This window comes from Suricata suricatta, chromosome 9, assembly GCF_006229205.1.
Source record: "Suricata suricatta isolate VVHF042 chromosome 9, meerkat_22Aug2017_6uvM2_HiC, whole genome shotgun sequence".
In the NCBI taxonomy this organism is placed as follows: Eukaryota; Metazoa; Chordata; class Mammalia; order Carnivora; family Herpestidae; genus Suricata; species Suricata suricatta.
In genome coordinates this window covers 108762068-108776757 of record NC_043708.1, presented here as the reverse complement: position 1 = coordinate 108776757, position 14690 = coordinate 108762068, and the positions used below count along the sequence as shown (strand labels likewise).

General features: G+C 46.6%; 1 protein-coding gene across 2 annotated transcripts in view; it reads left to right on the top strand.

Annotated features, from left to right (window-relative positions):
• The window catches only part of HEXA (hexosaminidase subunit alpha), a 30799-nt gene extending 18794 nt beyond the window's left edge, over positions 1 to 12005 (top strand). The window contains exons 2-14 of one of the 2 annotated variants that reach the window (XM_029951436.1): positions 928 to 1020; positions 1876 to 1941; positions 3812 to 3858; positions 4588 to 4698; positions 5560 to 5661; positions 6116 to 6248; positions 6867 to 7047; positions 8029 to 8115; positions 8384 to 8456; positions 9464 to 9647; positions 9852 to 9942; positions 10585 to 10689; positions 11757 to 12005. In XM_029951436.1, coding sequence (XP_029807296.1) covers positions 928 to 1020; positions 1876 to 1941; positions 3812 to 3858; positions 4588 to 4698; positions 5560 to 5661; positions 6116 to 6248; positions 6867 to 7047; positions 8029 to 8115; positions 8384 to 8456; positions 9464 to 9647; positions 9852 to 9942; positions 10585 to 10689; positions 11757 to 11820 — 1337 coding nt within the window. In that variant the 3' untranslated portion in view covers positions 11821 to 12005. The other variant, XM_029951437.1, reaches the window with a different exon arrangement.
• Positions 12006 to 14690: the final 2685 nt, after the last annotated feature.

Below are 14690 nucleotides of genomic sequence, written 5' to 3'. Positions count from 1 at the left end.
TTCTCTTCTTTTGCTGGGTTTGGGGTACTCTTGCTGATCCCTTTCTAGTTTCCTTAGGTGCTCTGTTAGGTTTTGAGTTTGCGCTTTTTCTAGTTCATTGAAATAGGCCTGGATTACAATAAACTTTCCTCTAGGACTGCTGTTGCTGCGTCCTAGAGAGTTTGGATTGTTGTATTTTCATTTTCATTTGTTTCCATATTTTTTTTAATTTCCTCTCTAATTGTGTGGTTCACCTAATCATTCTTTAGTAGGGTAGTTTTTAACCTCCACATTTTTGGTGGTTTTCCAGACTTCTTCCTGTGGTTAATTTCAAGTTTCATAGCATTGCGATCTGGAAGTGTGCATGGTATGATCTCAGTTCTTTTGTATTTATGGAGGGCTGTTTTATGACCCAGTATGTGATCAATCTTGGAGAATGTGCCATGTGCACTTGAGAAGAAAGTGAATTCCCTAGCTTCAGGATGCAGAGTTCTAAATATATCAATTAATTCCATCTGTTCCAGTGTGCCATTCAGGTCCATTGTTTCTTTAGTGATTTTTTTGTCTGGTTGACCTATCCATTGTTGTAAGTGGGGTATTAAAATCCCCTACAATTAATACATTCTTATCAATAAAATTGCTTCTGTTTGTGGAAAAAAAAAAAAAAAGAAAAAGAAATACAGAGCCCTGGCTGCAAAGAGCTGCTGCCAGATCATTGATACATGGGTCAGCGTGGGTTTCGGGAGAGAGGGCAGCACAACCAACATGAAAAAGTTGAACAGGTGGTGAGGCAGTACCTGTGCCAAGGGTAAATGCCCTGTCCTGCCTTACCTCTTCCCACACACATGCAAGCAGAAGGGACTAGAGTTAGGGACCCTGTAAGACCTTGGTTTTGCCTGTTGCTTCTGGTGGCAGGTCAGCCATGTTGAGTTTACCCTGTCCTTGCAGGAAAACAACATGCACCGGAGAAGAATTCATTGGTTGTCCATGTGGTTCTTCCTGGATGTGACCAGCTTCCTTCTTTGGAGTCGGTGGAAAATTGTAAGTACCACTCCGTTAACTGTTCTAGAAGAGCAAGCGCTTGTCTGGGGCTATAGCTCTGGTTGGCCTGGCCTAGCCTCCTGATGCTAGGCCCAGAGCCCTCCAGGACTGTGGAGAACCAAGGTCACCAAGTGCTGAGAGACACAGAAGGTGAATCTTTTGTATATATACACTAACCAGTTTCTGAAGGTTGACTGTGGAATGTCACACTGGCTTTTCACTGAGTCCCACAGGACACTTGTCTTCTGAACTGCATATAATTCCAATGCCATTTTAGTAATTTGCTGCTGTTCTTTAAGAGAGAAGAATCTTGGGGGCATGACTAGCGTGTTTGGACATAATGACTGAAATAAAGCCAAATCATCAGCCCTGCGATTCCTCCTGTCCTCCCTGAGCAGCAGCATGTAGGAACTTCTCAGTCTCCAAAGTGAACCTTCTAGTCTTGGCTTCCTCCTCACATTCTTGGATGAAGTCGCTAAATAAAACCTGAAGTCGAAGGGAAAGGAGGGTGATTACAGAGTCTTTGGGAACACTGTAACCTGGACACCAGCCTCCAAGCATCCCGTGTCCCCTTCATACTTTCAGCTAAGGGCTGGTGGAAACTCATGTTTCTGGAGGGGAAGGAAACTGAACCACAAGGCATTATATGTAGGACCATCAGAGCTGCTGGGTGACCTCCCTCCCACTCTAGCCCAAGGCCTAGCTGACCTGCAGCTGCTCTCCTCTGGGGATGTCCCCTCTTTGGAAAAAAAAAATGTGATCTGCTGTTTTTTAATCCAAGGATTTACACAGAACATGTGATCTGTAATCTGAGAGTAGAATCCTTAACCAATGGGGTCATTTCTGTCATTTCAGACACCCTGGTCATAAATGATGATTATTCTCTCCTCCGAGCTGAGACTGTCTGGGGAGCTCTCCGAGGTAACATGGGAGCTGATGCTGGGGTGGAGAGAGAGGGGTGATGTGGGAAGGTTGGCATCGGTGGGTTAGGAGGACAGGGCTGATGGTCTGGCACCTACCCCCACTTCAGGAAGCTTTCTTTACAGAGATCAGTTGGAGTGTTTCCCCATCTCCCTGAAGAGAGTGTTCTCCTTACAGCTGTCCCAAGAAATTAATGGCTGTCAGCCTGGGCAGGTGCTCTGGGGCAGCAGTGAGAGGGCCAGCAGGCTGATGCTCAGGGTGCTGCAGGAGACAGCTCCTTCGGAGAGGGACCACTTGGGAACCCCACCACAACACTGCCTGTTCAGCTTTCACTAAACACACATTATTAGAAAGGTGCATTGAAAAGGGCAACCATGAGGCGCCTGGGTGGCTCAATTGGTTGAACATCCGACTTCACAGCTCAGGTCATGATCTCACGGTTCATGGGTTCCAGCCCCGAGTCAGGCTCTGTGCTGACAGCAAGCTCAGGCCTAGAGCCTATCTTTGGATACTGTGTCTCCCTCTTTCTCTGGCCCTCCCCTGCTCACGCTGTCTCTCTCTCTCTCTCTCAAAAATAAATAAATAAATAAAACATTTTTAAAAAAGAAAGAAAAGGACAACCATATCACAGGAAATGTCAAAAAAGAAGTAAATAGTAGTAAAACATGTAGAACTAGATTATTTCAGGAGAAATAAAGACTTTCCTAGCTAACAGGTGATGGATCTATGCCCTTCCTCTTGGTTTACTGAGAAGGTATTTGGTCCTTAGATACGGACTTAGCCAGATACCTCTACAACTTTTGTAAAACCTCTGCTGTTGCATGAAGAGGGAAATTCTCAAAGAATTTCAAGCCTTGTTTTGGTTTGTCTTTGTTCACTTACCCCTCCTCTTCCCTCTCCTGTATTTTGGAGAAGCAGCATGCTGATTCCCCTTTCTGCTTTCATACACCTTTTGTGCAGGTGCTAATGATAAGTCAGGTTGAGATAAGGGAAAATCTGGGACTCCAGACTCAAGGTGTCAGAGTCGGGGTGAAAGGAAGCCAAAATGGTATGGGAGCAGTCTGCCTCAAAGCAGATGCTGAGCAACTGTTAAGGTTTCAGATTCTTTCATTCAGAAATTTTGACTCTGAAAATTCTTCACAGGGCCTCTGCTAGGTTTTCAGGCTGTTGAATTCATACAGTGCCCTGGACTCAGCATGCCTGTCCTTGGCCTTGTCAGAATCTAGGAGTCTGTGTCCAGTGGACTGAAGCAGTCCTTCTGGGGCATTTGCCTACCATACCTCAGCTCTCACCCTGTATAGCTGGTACCCTTCTCAAGCTCTGAAGAGGAAGATGAATAATACTTTGTCTTCTAGGTCCAGCCGTGGACCCAGGTTCCTTGAAAACTTAAGCTTATGATCACTTTTCCACAATTCAGTCTGGGATAATAGAAGGGGCAGTAGATTGAAGACCCTTTTTTCTCTGTTTCCTTAGCTCCTGATCAGTATTAATTATGGGAAGCCTTAACCGTGTCAACTGGCTTGTCCCTGCATCTCCTTTCACAAGCATATATCTTGGCCTCTCTTAATACTCTTGTGAGTTCAAGGCTTGGGAAATACAAATAAGAGGCCTGTGGGTTTTGAGGCATGTTCGAGGAGGGGCACTAAAACCCCTTAAACTGCTACCTCACAAAATAAAATACAGAGTAAAAATAGCTACTGGCTTCCTAATATCCCCTTTGCATCAGTGTGGAGAGTCATTAAGCACATACTACATCTGCTTTTATTATGTGCCCAGGCATTCTCCTGTACCACATTGGAAACCTTCCAAATGGTTGCATCTCTTTTCCCACCTCTCTAAGCCTTTACTCTACATCTCTACTTCCCCATAGGTCTGGAAACTTTTAGCCAGCTAATTTGGAGATCTCCTGAGGGCACGGTGAGTCGGGGCCCTTTGAAAAGCCTCCTTTTAAGTCCCTGGGGCTGGCTCTCAATGTTGAGAGTCCAGGGAATAGCTTACTTTGCCTTAGACAGAGTCCTCGTGGCTCTAGATAGCCCCAGCAAGAGTTAGAAGGAGGTGTGGGTGGAAACTGGTTGGTGGATTTGGCCTGTTTTGAATCATTGTAGTTCAGTTCCCCTGAGTAATGACCTTGAGACCACACTGCGTTAAAATAAAAAACAGGCACCTGGGAGGCTCAGTCAGTTAGTGTCCGACTCTTGATCTCACCTCAGGTCATGATCGAGTTTGGCAGGTGCGGGGCTCCACGCTGAAGTGCAGGGCCTGCTTGGGATTCTGTCTCTCCCTCTCTCTCTGCCCCTCCCCTGCTCACGCACATGTGTGCTCATCCTCCCTCCCTCCTTCTCTCTTTCTTTCTCTCTCTCTCTCAAAATAAATAAATAAACCTAAAAAGAAAAGGTAACAGATGAAAGTGAAAATCCAGAATTTGCAGGCCCAGTGGTGGTGGAACAACTATATCTGGCTAGCATGGGCCTGCTGCTCTCTGACAGGTGCCTGCTGGTGGTCACTGAGCTAGAGATGTAGGGCATTTAGGGACACAGGTACTCTACCGAACAGCCATAGATTGGCTTTTGAAAGATTGGGAGACTCTTCCTCATTGCCCCTCCGTTCCCTTTGGACCCTGACTTCTTTAATGTTTGGTCCACACAGTACTTTATCAACGAGACCAAGATTGAAGACTTTCCCCGCTTCCCTCACCGGGGCTTGTTGCTGGATACGTCTCGCCATTACCTGCCACTGACTAGCATCCTGGACACTCTGGTACCCAGGCCTTAAGGCCATCTTTGCCCTTAGTGTTGTGGGGTGTTGGGGCCAAGGGATAGACCAACTGCCATATTCCTAAAGAGTTACAGGGAGAATCTGTGTAACTTTAGGAGCTCCTAGGAAAAACGGAGAAGGTGACCTGCTCTAAGACCAAAAAAAGGAGGGGGGGAGGAGTGATTTAAATCTATCCCACTGGCTACTCAGTACCAACGTCCGGTTTATCTCCAGGAATGCAGAAAGTGGTTTGAGGAATTGGCTTTTTTGACATAGCAGTTTTGCTTAGTTAGGACAAAGTCATAGGAAAGATGTTCAAAAGCCTTAGCTGGAGATGTTTCTATTTTGAGTTTGATGGGCAATCTTATCTTACAGTTGCTGATCCAACTAATGTATCTACCTTTTCCTTTGCTCCTCTGATGAATGAAAGCAGTGGACACATCTGTCAGCGTTGGCTCTGAGATTTATGGGCTATGGGGTTCCTAAATTCAACAATAGACTTCACAGTTTGGATAAATGTTAGTCAGACAACCTAAAACACATGGCAGGAAGAAGTATTAGTCTTCAAGGTATTATGGTGCCTCTGAAAGACCAGCGTACCACACAATTTCAGCCATCCTCTCAGTGTGGCTAAAATTCATCTCAAAAAGAGGAGGTAGTGCTTCTATCAGCCATCTTTGGGTGTGCCCTGGAAGAAGAAGGAATGTGCCAGGTCTTCCCCGCCATGGCACGCACTCCCTGATGGGAAGATTTGATACATAGACCCTGCGGACACTTCTCAGGAAGCTGGGCAGCCTGCCAGCGTGCCTGCCTTGGGAAAGTGGAGCGCTGTGGCGGGCTCACAGCATGTGCTCTGGTCTGCAGGACGTCATGGCGTACAACAAATTCAATGTGTTCCACTGGCATCTGGTCGACGACCCTTCCTTCCCATACGAGAGCTACAGTTTTCCAGAGCTCACCAGAAAGGTATGTCTCAATTTCTCCAAGGCCAAGTTTATGGGCTGATGTCTGAGCCTGGCTATGGCCCTGCTGGCAAGGATACTGGCTCTCATGCTAACTAGCCGGTTTCAGAGAAATGCCAACTTAGAGGAAGGGCACTGGGTTTGGAATCAGGAGACCTAAGTTTGAGTACAAACTTTGCTATTAATTTTCTCTGTGACAGTTAGGAGATAATCTCTTCCGGTGTGTGTGTGTTTATATTCTGTTACCCACCTATCTTCCTGTCTCACTGACATTATGACACTCAGATAAAGCAATAGATGTGATAGCTTATGAGAAATTCTGGTAAAGGCGCTTGGAGACAGTCCCTGATACCAAAGAGCTGTAGGTAGATTTTCTGAGTCCTGGAGGCATTTTCAGTATTTTCTACTCTGCTAGCCTTCAGGAAATGAGATTGTTATGGGTGTCTTTTGCCTTTCAGGGGTCCTACAATCCTGTCACCCATGTCTACACAGCACAAGATGTGAAAGAGGTGATTGAATATGCACGGCTTCGGGGTATCCGTGTGTTGGCAGAGTTTGACACTCCTGGCCATACTCTGTCCTGGGGACCAGGTAAGAGTAATGTCGGATAGAGGCAGCCTACTGGTCCCCCTCAGTGGGCTTCAGGGCATTGACTCTTGGATGTGGTATGCCTGGCCTTGGTCCCTGGAAGCATGTTTTTCATCAGCAACTTCCACCTGGGAATTTAGATAGGCAGAATTTATTTTGACAAAGGAGGCCACTTCTTACTGTTAACCTCTGGGCACATTCTTCTCAGATGCCTTTGTCTTAATGATGCTCTTGCAAGTTGTGTGGAAGAGTGGAAGAAAAGATTTTGCCAATTTGGTGGGATCAGGCTCTCTGCTTTCCTGCCTAAAGGCAGTAGGAGAGAAGCCTTTGGGAGCAAGGGTGACCCCTGCTGGAAGCAGTATATTAAGGCAAGAGTTTGTATGTTGATAGCTGTCTGGCTATAACCCAGCCTCTGACTATGATAGTGGATATATTTTTATTTCTTTGTGACTAAAAGTTGATGGTCACTGGTGTACGTGAGTGCCTGATGTCCCTGGTTATGTGCATGTTGTTTTTATGAGCACAGTTATCTTCCTTTGTGCAGCTTAATGTCCTTAAGTATGTGACTGTGTGGGGGTCTATGTATTTGTGACACTTCTGTGGGGTTCTCTGTCGGCCTAGGTTTCCCTGGATTATTGACTCCTTGCTACTCTGGGTCTCGTCCCTCTGGCACCTTTGGACCAGTGAATCCCATTCTCAACACTACCTATGAATTCATGAGCACATTCTTCTTGGAGGTCACCTCTGTCTTCCCAGATTTTTATCTTCACCTTGGAGGAGATGAAGTTGATTTCACCTGCTGGTATGACCCTTTGGTCTTCTCATCCCCCCCTGTGGAATTTCTCACTCAGAATAGAGGTTAGCTCCTGAGAGGCTACCACCTCAGGTACTCCTCAGGGGTGAACTTCTGGGAACAATCTGCCTCAGTCCAGATGGCTAAGGTCTTAGGCCTTTCCTCTTCCCCCTGTGTTGAGGCCTTACCTGATTTTGGCAAAGTTATGAACATGAAACTATCCCTACCTCCTGTCATATCCTTGAGATGCATATGGAAAAACCAGATATGGGCACACAATTATCCTGGGAAAATCCAGGACAGGGAAAATAATTCCCTCTTTTGAAGACTTAAAATAGTCTGGTTGAAGAGTGAAGACACAGGTGAATTTGAGACTACTCTATGAAATTGTTTAGTAGGCATTAAACTGTAAACCCTCAGATCTACTTTGCTCAAGAGAGATTGATGGGCTTCTCTGAGAAGCGGGCACTATAATTGGATCTGGGGAAATAGTTGGCTTTTTTGAGCAGTAGAGGAGGGAGAAAACCTTCCAGGAGGAACTGTGAGCAAAATATAAACACTGTTGGGGGAGGGAGCTGCACCAGGTAACAGCAGCACTTGTACCCATTTGTAATAAAGAATAAATGTTAAGGGAAAAGCAGAATATGCCTGGGTAGAGATTAAACAGGGAAGCCAGAATCCAGTGGGCCAGAACCCCAGACCAAGACCTCAGACCCACATACTGTAGTCCAGACAGGTTCATATGGGTTCTTTTTGAGAGTTTGAATTTAAAGCTCTTCAGGTCCAAACTCATCCTTTCTCCACCTATGTCAGTGGCCCCCATCACACAGCTTTGTTCAGCCACACCTGCCATATTTGGGGTCTCTGTGATCCAAAGTTGATTAGTTTTTCAAGTGAGAAAAAAGTTGTGGGAGCCCAAGTGACCAATCGCCAAGCTCCGGGCTTTGAGGCTGTTGAAAGAATTAATCTCCATTTTCTCTTGGGATTCAGGAGGTCCAACCCAGATATCCAGGCCTTCATGAAGAAGAAAGGCTTTGGTAATGACTTCAAGCAGCTGGAGTCCTTCTACATCCAGACGTGAGGAAGGAAAGAGGGTGGGCAGGGTCCCTTGGAATCACCTCCTGTGGGGTCCTTTCTTTCATACCAGGCCCAGGCCCTGCTTGACCACCCTCTGGGTCCCTGAAGGGGCACTTTGTTCTGTCTTTTCAGCTTTGGAGTAGTCCGCTCCCAACAGGGGAAGACACTACTCTAGGAAAGGGCCCTCACGCAGTCTGAACCCCTAGAGTACTGGCACCAGCGGCCTAGAACCTATTTGATCTGACCACACCCTTTCTTTACTCTCCAGACTGCTGAACATCGTCTCTGGCTATGGCAAGGGCTATGTGGTGTGGCAGGAGGTGTTCGATAATAAAGTAAAGGTGAGCCAGGGGCATAGAGAGAAGGGGCCACCTACAGTGCTTCCCTCTGGTCTCTTGGTCCTTTCCTCCCTCTGCACAGACTGGTCCTCCGGGGTTTGGATTAGGCTTTAATGTTCATAGCACTGGGGGCCATCTCTCCTTTCCCCCTCCAGACATGGCACAGAGGTCTGAGCCCTGGGTGTTAGCGTCAGAGCTTCTGTCTATCTTCCCTCACGACAAACTGATCAAGAGTTATTTCTGCTGCTATAGGTTACTTGGGATTCCCGTGACTGGCATGCTGGGTTGGATTTTCCTTTCTGAGTCATAGACTAGAGTCTTCGAGGTCTGGGAGCAGGGCTACCTTCTCCTTCATTGTTTTTTTTTGTTTGTTTGTTTTTGTTTTTTAAATGTTTTATTTATTTTTGATACAGAGAGAGACAGGCATGAGAGGGGGAGGGGCAGAGAGAGAAGGAGACACAGAACCGGAAGCAGGCTCCAGGCTCTGAGCTAGCTGTCAGCACAGAGCCTGATGCGGGGCTCGAACCCACGAACGTGAGATCTGACCTGAGCTGAAGCCGGAAGCTTAACCGACTGAGCCACCCAGGCGCCCCTCTCCTTCATTGTTGATCAGTTAGGCCCCAGCCTCTTGCCAAATGGAGGGGTCCCCTGGGAACTTTATTTCATCCTCAGAAACATCTGGAGATTCTTGGATATGGTAGCTCTTGACGAGTCTCCTGGGCCGCACTGCTTGCCCCCCTCAGCTCACAGGCAGTATTACCATCTCACTGTGGACAAGGAGGCCGCAGAAGGACTGCAGGAGGAGGCAGCTGGGAGGGTCCCTGGGGCCGGTAGAGTCCCTGGCCTCTGCACTTGCCTAGGAGCTCGAGAGTTGGGAATCATGGGGAAATACTCTGTTGCTTGGGAACGGAGCGGGCACATGCCCTTTGGCCTGGTTTGCTTGTATAAGAATGCGGGCCAGAAATCTCCTCAGCTCTATGCCATCACTGCCATTTGTCCTTTTGTGACAGGTTCCTCCAGATACAATCATCCACGTATGGCGAGAAGAGGTACCAGTAAATTATATGAAGGAGCTGGAGCTAGTCACCAGAGCCGGCTTGCGCACCCTGCTCTCTGCCCCCTGGTACCTGAATCACATAACTTACGGCCCTGACTGGACAGATATCTACATGGTGGAGCCCCTAGCATTTGAAGGTGAAAGCAGGGAGCTCTCCTTGCTGACCACATGAGGCTGGGCTGGCGCACGGAGCAGGAGACAGGAGGGTCTGGGCTAGACCTTGCAGGTTAGATGAGATGACCTACATTGGAAGAGAGGGCTACACTGGGAAGGTGGTGGAGTGGAAACCCGTGGGTTACTCGCCTCGTTCCCAGCAGGCTGTGTTGTTTGTTTTCCCGTAGGTAGCACTCAGCAGAAGGCTCTAGTGATTGGTGGCGAGGCCTGTATGTGGGGAGAGTATGTGGACAGCACAAATCTGGTCCCCAGACTCTGGTAAGGGTTTCTTGAGGATGTGGGTCATTGGGCTTGTGGGCATGGCTTCTCCTTTAGAGACTCACTGCTGTCCTGTCACCCCCAGCAAGTACCTCCTTCCAGTCCTGAGAGAGGCGGCACTGCAGTGGTCCTTCTGTTTGTACATAGTACTCACCTACATAACTATGCACTCCTCCAACAACCCATTAGGGACACAGGATAGAGATTGTCATCCCCACTTCACAGACAGAGACAACGAGGCCTGGAAAGCACAGATGACCTGCTCAGGATCCAGCACTTAAGTCCATGATTCCTGTGATAAGACTTCCTTAATGCTGTTTCTCCAGCAGCCTCGCCAAGCCGGGCCAGATATGTCGATTATACATTTTGAGAACACCTGTTGCTCCTGTCAGTAACAGTTCTTGATGCCTTTACAGCGTGCTCTGGTTCCCTATCTTTGGGAGAGGAGGAGAGTGGGAATAATGATCCATATCTTAATGAAGATGGAGCTGAGCTCGAGAAGTCCCTAGGAGCCCTCCAGCCAGGTTGTTGCTCTGAATAACCTTGGGCCCAGGATGCCTAAATAGGAGAGAGTAGCCTGTGGGTGTCCAGACCTTTGCAGGGAATACAGGAGCCAACCTGGAACATGACCCTTCCCTCCAGGCCCAGGGCAGGGGCTGTTGCTGAGAGGCTCTGGAGCAACGAGTCGGTGACTAACCTGGACTTTGCCTCTAAACGTCTGACACAATTCCGCTGTGAGCTACTAAGGTAAGCAGGCCATGTTGGGGCCTTCCCACAGTGGGCGGGCAAGTTGGGGGGTTACTGACAAGACAAGAACACTAATAATAGCTAACACTTACAGAGGCTTACTGTGCAGCAGGCACTGTTCTCAGTTTTTTATGGGCATTACTTCATTGAATCTTAACCACAACTCTGTAGTGTAGGTAGTTTTATCCCCACTTCAGAGATAGACACAGAGGCACAGAGAAGTTTAGTGACCAACCAAAAATCACTCAGAACCAGGATTTGATCCAAGCCAACTTCACAGTCTCTGCGCTTAGCCATGGCTATGCCTTTATGGGCTCCTATGACAGCTGTGCCCATGTTGGGGATGGGCCTGTGTAAGGTGGTCATTTCCCTGATTTATTCACTGACTAAGTCTTGAGGACCTGTTGGACACAGCCTAGCGCAGAGCTGAGAGCCAGCCATGGCAAAGTCTAGGCCTTAACTGTTTGTAATTCACTGGGCAGCTTTGAGCCTGTTCCTTCCCATCTCTAAGCATGTTGCTCATTTGGATAATAAAGGAGGCACACCCAGAGATCCCCTATGGAGATTGGTCACATCCTGGAAATTGTGACGCTGAAAAGCATTTCATGTCCACACCTCTGCAAGGACAGGACAACACATTGGTCCCCCACCGCCACTGCATTTAGAACGTTTAAGCCATTAAAGCGGGGCTCAGTGGGCCAAGAATACTAGACACCCCTTAGGCATCAGCTCCTTTCTAAAGGTATTGAGTTATTTGGGGCTTGAGTACAGAGACAAGCAGATTAGAAATAGGGAGGTGTCCCCTCAAATTCCTGGATGTCCCTGTGTTAAAGTCACCCAGGGCGCCTATTCAGAGTACAGACTCTTGCCAACATGTGACCCTAGGCCAAGCAAGAAATCTCTGGAAATGAGATGCCCAAGTAAGTCTGGTATACAATGGCAGTTTGAAATCCACTGACATAGGAGAAGGGGAGACTGTTGGTTGTGGTGGGGGTGTTGCCGGGGCCTCAGACTGACTCCTGTCTGAGTTGGCTCATCTTATCCTATTTCTTCATGTCCTCTTGCAGGCGAGGTGTCCAGGCCCAACCTCTCAATATAGGCTACTGTGAACAGGAGTTTGAACAAACCTGAGCAAGCAGCCCCAGGCACTGAAGAGGGTGCTGGCCCTAGGAGAGTATAGTGGGGGCAGGCTTCCCCACTGCATCCCGGCCGGGGGACGGAGCCCCTTGCCCACGTGCCCCTGTGCATGGAGAGAAGGGGGCTGGTGTCGGTGCTAGCATCCAATAAAGAGTGATGTGGCTTTTTTCCATAATGAACATGGATTGCCTGTTTAAGAAAAATGCAAGTGGCTCTGGGTAAGGAGTTGCCTGCACTGGCCTTCTGCTCCCGAGTGATCAGGCTCATCAGGGCCCAGCCATGTTGGGCTCAGTGTCCACCCCTGGAGGAATCTTGTAAGTTGAGGCCTAGGAGCTGTGTGCCATCTCTTCCACCCCTGACACGTGGTCTAAACACATACCCACATTCTCAGTCTGCTCACTTCCCTCTAAGTGCAGAGGTCACTTGGACCACCAAGGTTTCCGTGGATGGAAGAAGGCATTAGCAGCAGCGTGAGGAAGTTCTGGGAGTGGCCAGGGCCCTCCCCGCTGCATACTCACACCTTTCCCACCCCGAGAGCTTTTCTTCTGGGTTTTTTTTTTTCAATTTTTTATTTAAATTATAGTTACTTAAAATAAAGTGTAACGTTGGTTTTGGGAGTAGAATTTAGTGAATTGTCACATATAACACCCAGTGCTTATCACAAGTGCCCTTAGTACCCATCACTCATTTGCTAGTCTCCTACCCACCTCCCTCCCTCAACCCTCAGTTTGTTCTCTATCTTTATGATTTGGTTCCTCTCTCTTTTTTTCCCCCTTCCTGTATGTTCATCTGTTTGTTTCTTAAATTTCACACATGAGTGAAATCATACGATATTTGTCTTACTCCAACTGACTTATTTTACTTAGCATAATACACTCTAACTCCATCCACGTTGTTGCAAATGGCAAGATTTCATTCTTTTTGATGGCTGAGTAGTGTTCCATTATATATATATTTGCACTTCTTTATCCATTCATCAGTCAGTGGACATTTGGGCTCTTTCCATAGTCTATTGTTGATAATGCTGCTATAAATATTTGAAGGGATGTAGCCCTTCAAATCTGTATTTTTGTATCCTTTGGGTAAATTCCTGGTAGTGTAATTGCTGGGTTGTAGGGTAGTTCTACTTTTAACTTTTTGAGGAACCTTCATACTGTTTTCCAGAGTGGCTGCACCAATTTGCAATCCCACCAACAAGGTAAGAGGGTTCCCCTTTCTCCACATCCTCACCAACCTTTGTTGTTTCCTGTGTTGTTAATTTTAGCCATCCTGACAGGCATGAGGTGGTGTCTCATCCTGGTTTTGTTGATTTGTATTTCCCTGATGATGAGTGTCTCTTCATGTGTCTGTTAGCCATCTGGATGATGTCTTTGGAAAACATCTATTCATGTCTTTTACCTATTTCTGAATTGGATTATTTGTTTTTTGAGTGTTGAGTTTGATAAGTTCTTTACAGATTTTGGATACTAACCCTCTGTCAGCTATGTCGTTTGCAAATCGCTTCTCCCATTCTGTAGGCTGACTCTTAGTTTTGTTGATTGTTTCCTTTGCTGTGGAGAAGCTTTTTATCTTGATGAGGTCCCAATAGTTCATGTTTGCTTTTGTTTCTCTAGCCTCCAAGGATGTGTCTAGTAAGAAGTTGCTCTGGCCAAGGTCAAAGAGGTTGCTGCCTGTGGTCTCCTTCAGAATTTTTACCTCTCACATAGAGGTCTTTCATCCATTTTGAATTAATTTTTGTGTATAGTGTAAGAAAGTGGTTCAGTTTCATTCTCCAGCATGTCACTGTGCAGTTTTCCCAACACCATTGTTGAAGAGACTGTCTTTGTTTCCAATGAATAGTCTTTCCTGCTTTGTTGAAGATTACACTACCATACAGTTGCTGGTCTATTTCTGGGCTTTCTATTCTGTTTCATTGATCCATACGTCTGTTTTTTGTGCCAGTACCATACTGTCTTGATGTCTACAGCTTTGTAATACAGCTTGAAGCCTGGAATTGTGATGCCTCCAGCTTTGCTTTTGTTTTTTAGGATTGCTTTGGCTATTTGGAGTCTTTTGTGGTTCCATATAAATTTGAGGATTGTTTGTTCTAGCTCTGTATAAAATGCTGGTGGCATTTTGATAGGGATTGCATTAAATGTGTAGATTGATTTGGGTACAGTAGACATTTTAACAATGTTTGTTCTTCCAATCCATGAGCATAGGATTTTTTTCCCAATTTTGTGTGTGGTCTTCAATTTCTTTCATAAGCATTCTATTGTTTTCAGAGTACAGATCTTTTGGCTCTTTGATTAGGTTTATTCCTTGATATCTTCCTGTTTTTGGTGTGATTGTAAATGGGATCAATTCCTTCATTTGTTTTTCTCCTGCTTCATATGGTGTATAGAAATGCAACAGATTTCTGCATGTTGATTTTATATGCTGTGATTTTTGCAAAATTTATATATTCTAGCAGTTTTTGGTGGAGTCTTTCAGGTTTTCTACATAAAGTATCATGGGTTTCTTGTAAGTTAATTTTTTGTTCAACCTTATTTAAATATTATTGAACATATATTATGATATTATGGTCTTGACACTGTGGTAGGTGTTGAATTTGAAGGACTTGGTCCCAGAGGCCCTTGCCTACTCTCCATTATCCCAGCAATTTCCATCCACCGCCTCCTACCCATTTGCAGCCCAATAGCATCTTCTCAAAGAATTGATGGCCCAGCTGTGACCTTGAGAGGAAAGCCCCTGAGGACCAGGAAGTGGGGTATGGCTCTGGAAGAAGGTCTTTGCACATGTGACCAGTTTTTCCTGGGAGGAAATGGCTCATTGTTGGGCCAGACTGCCCCTTGGTGTTTTCGTGTTCAGAAGCAATGATGCAG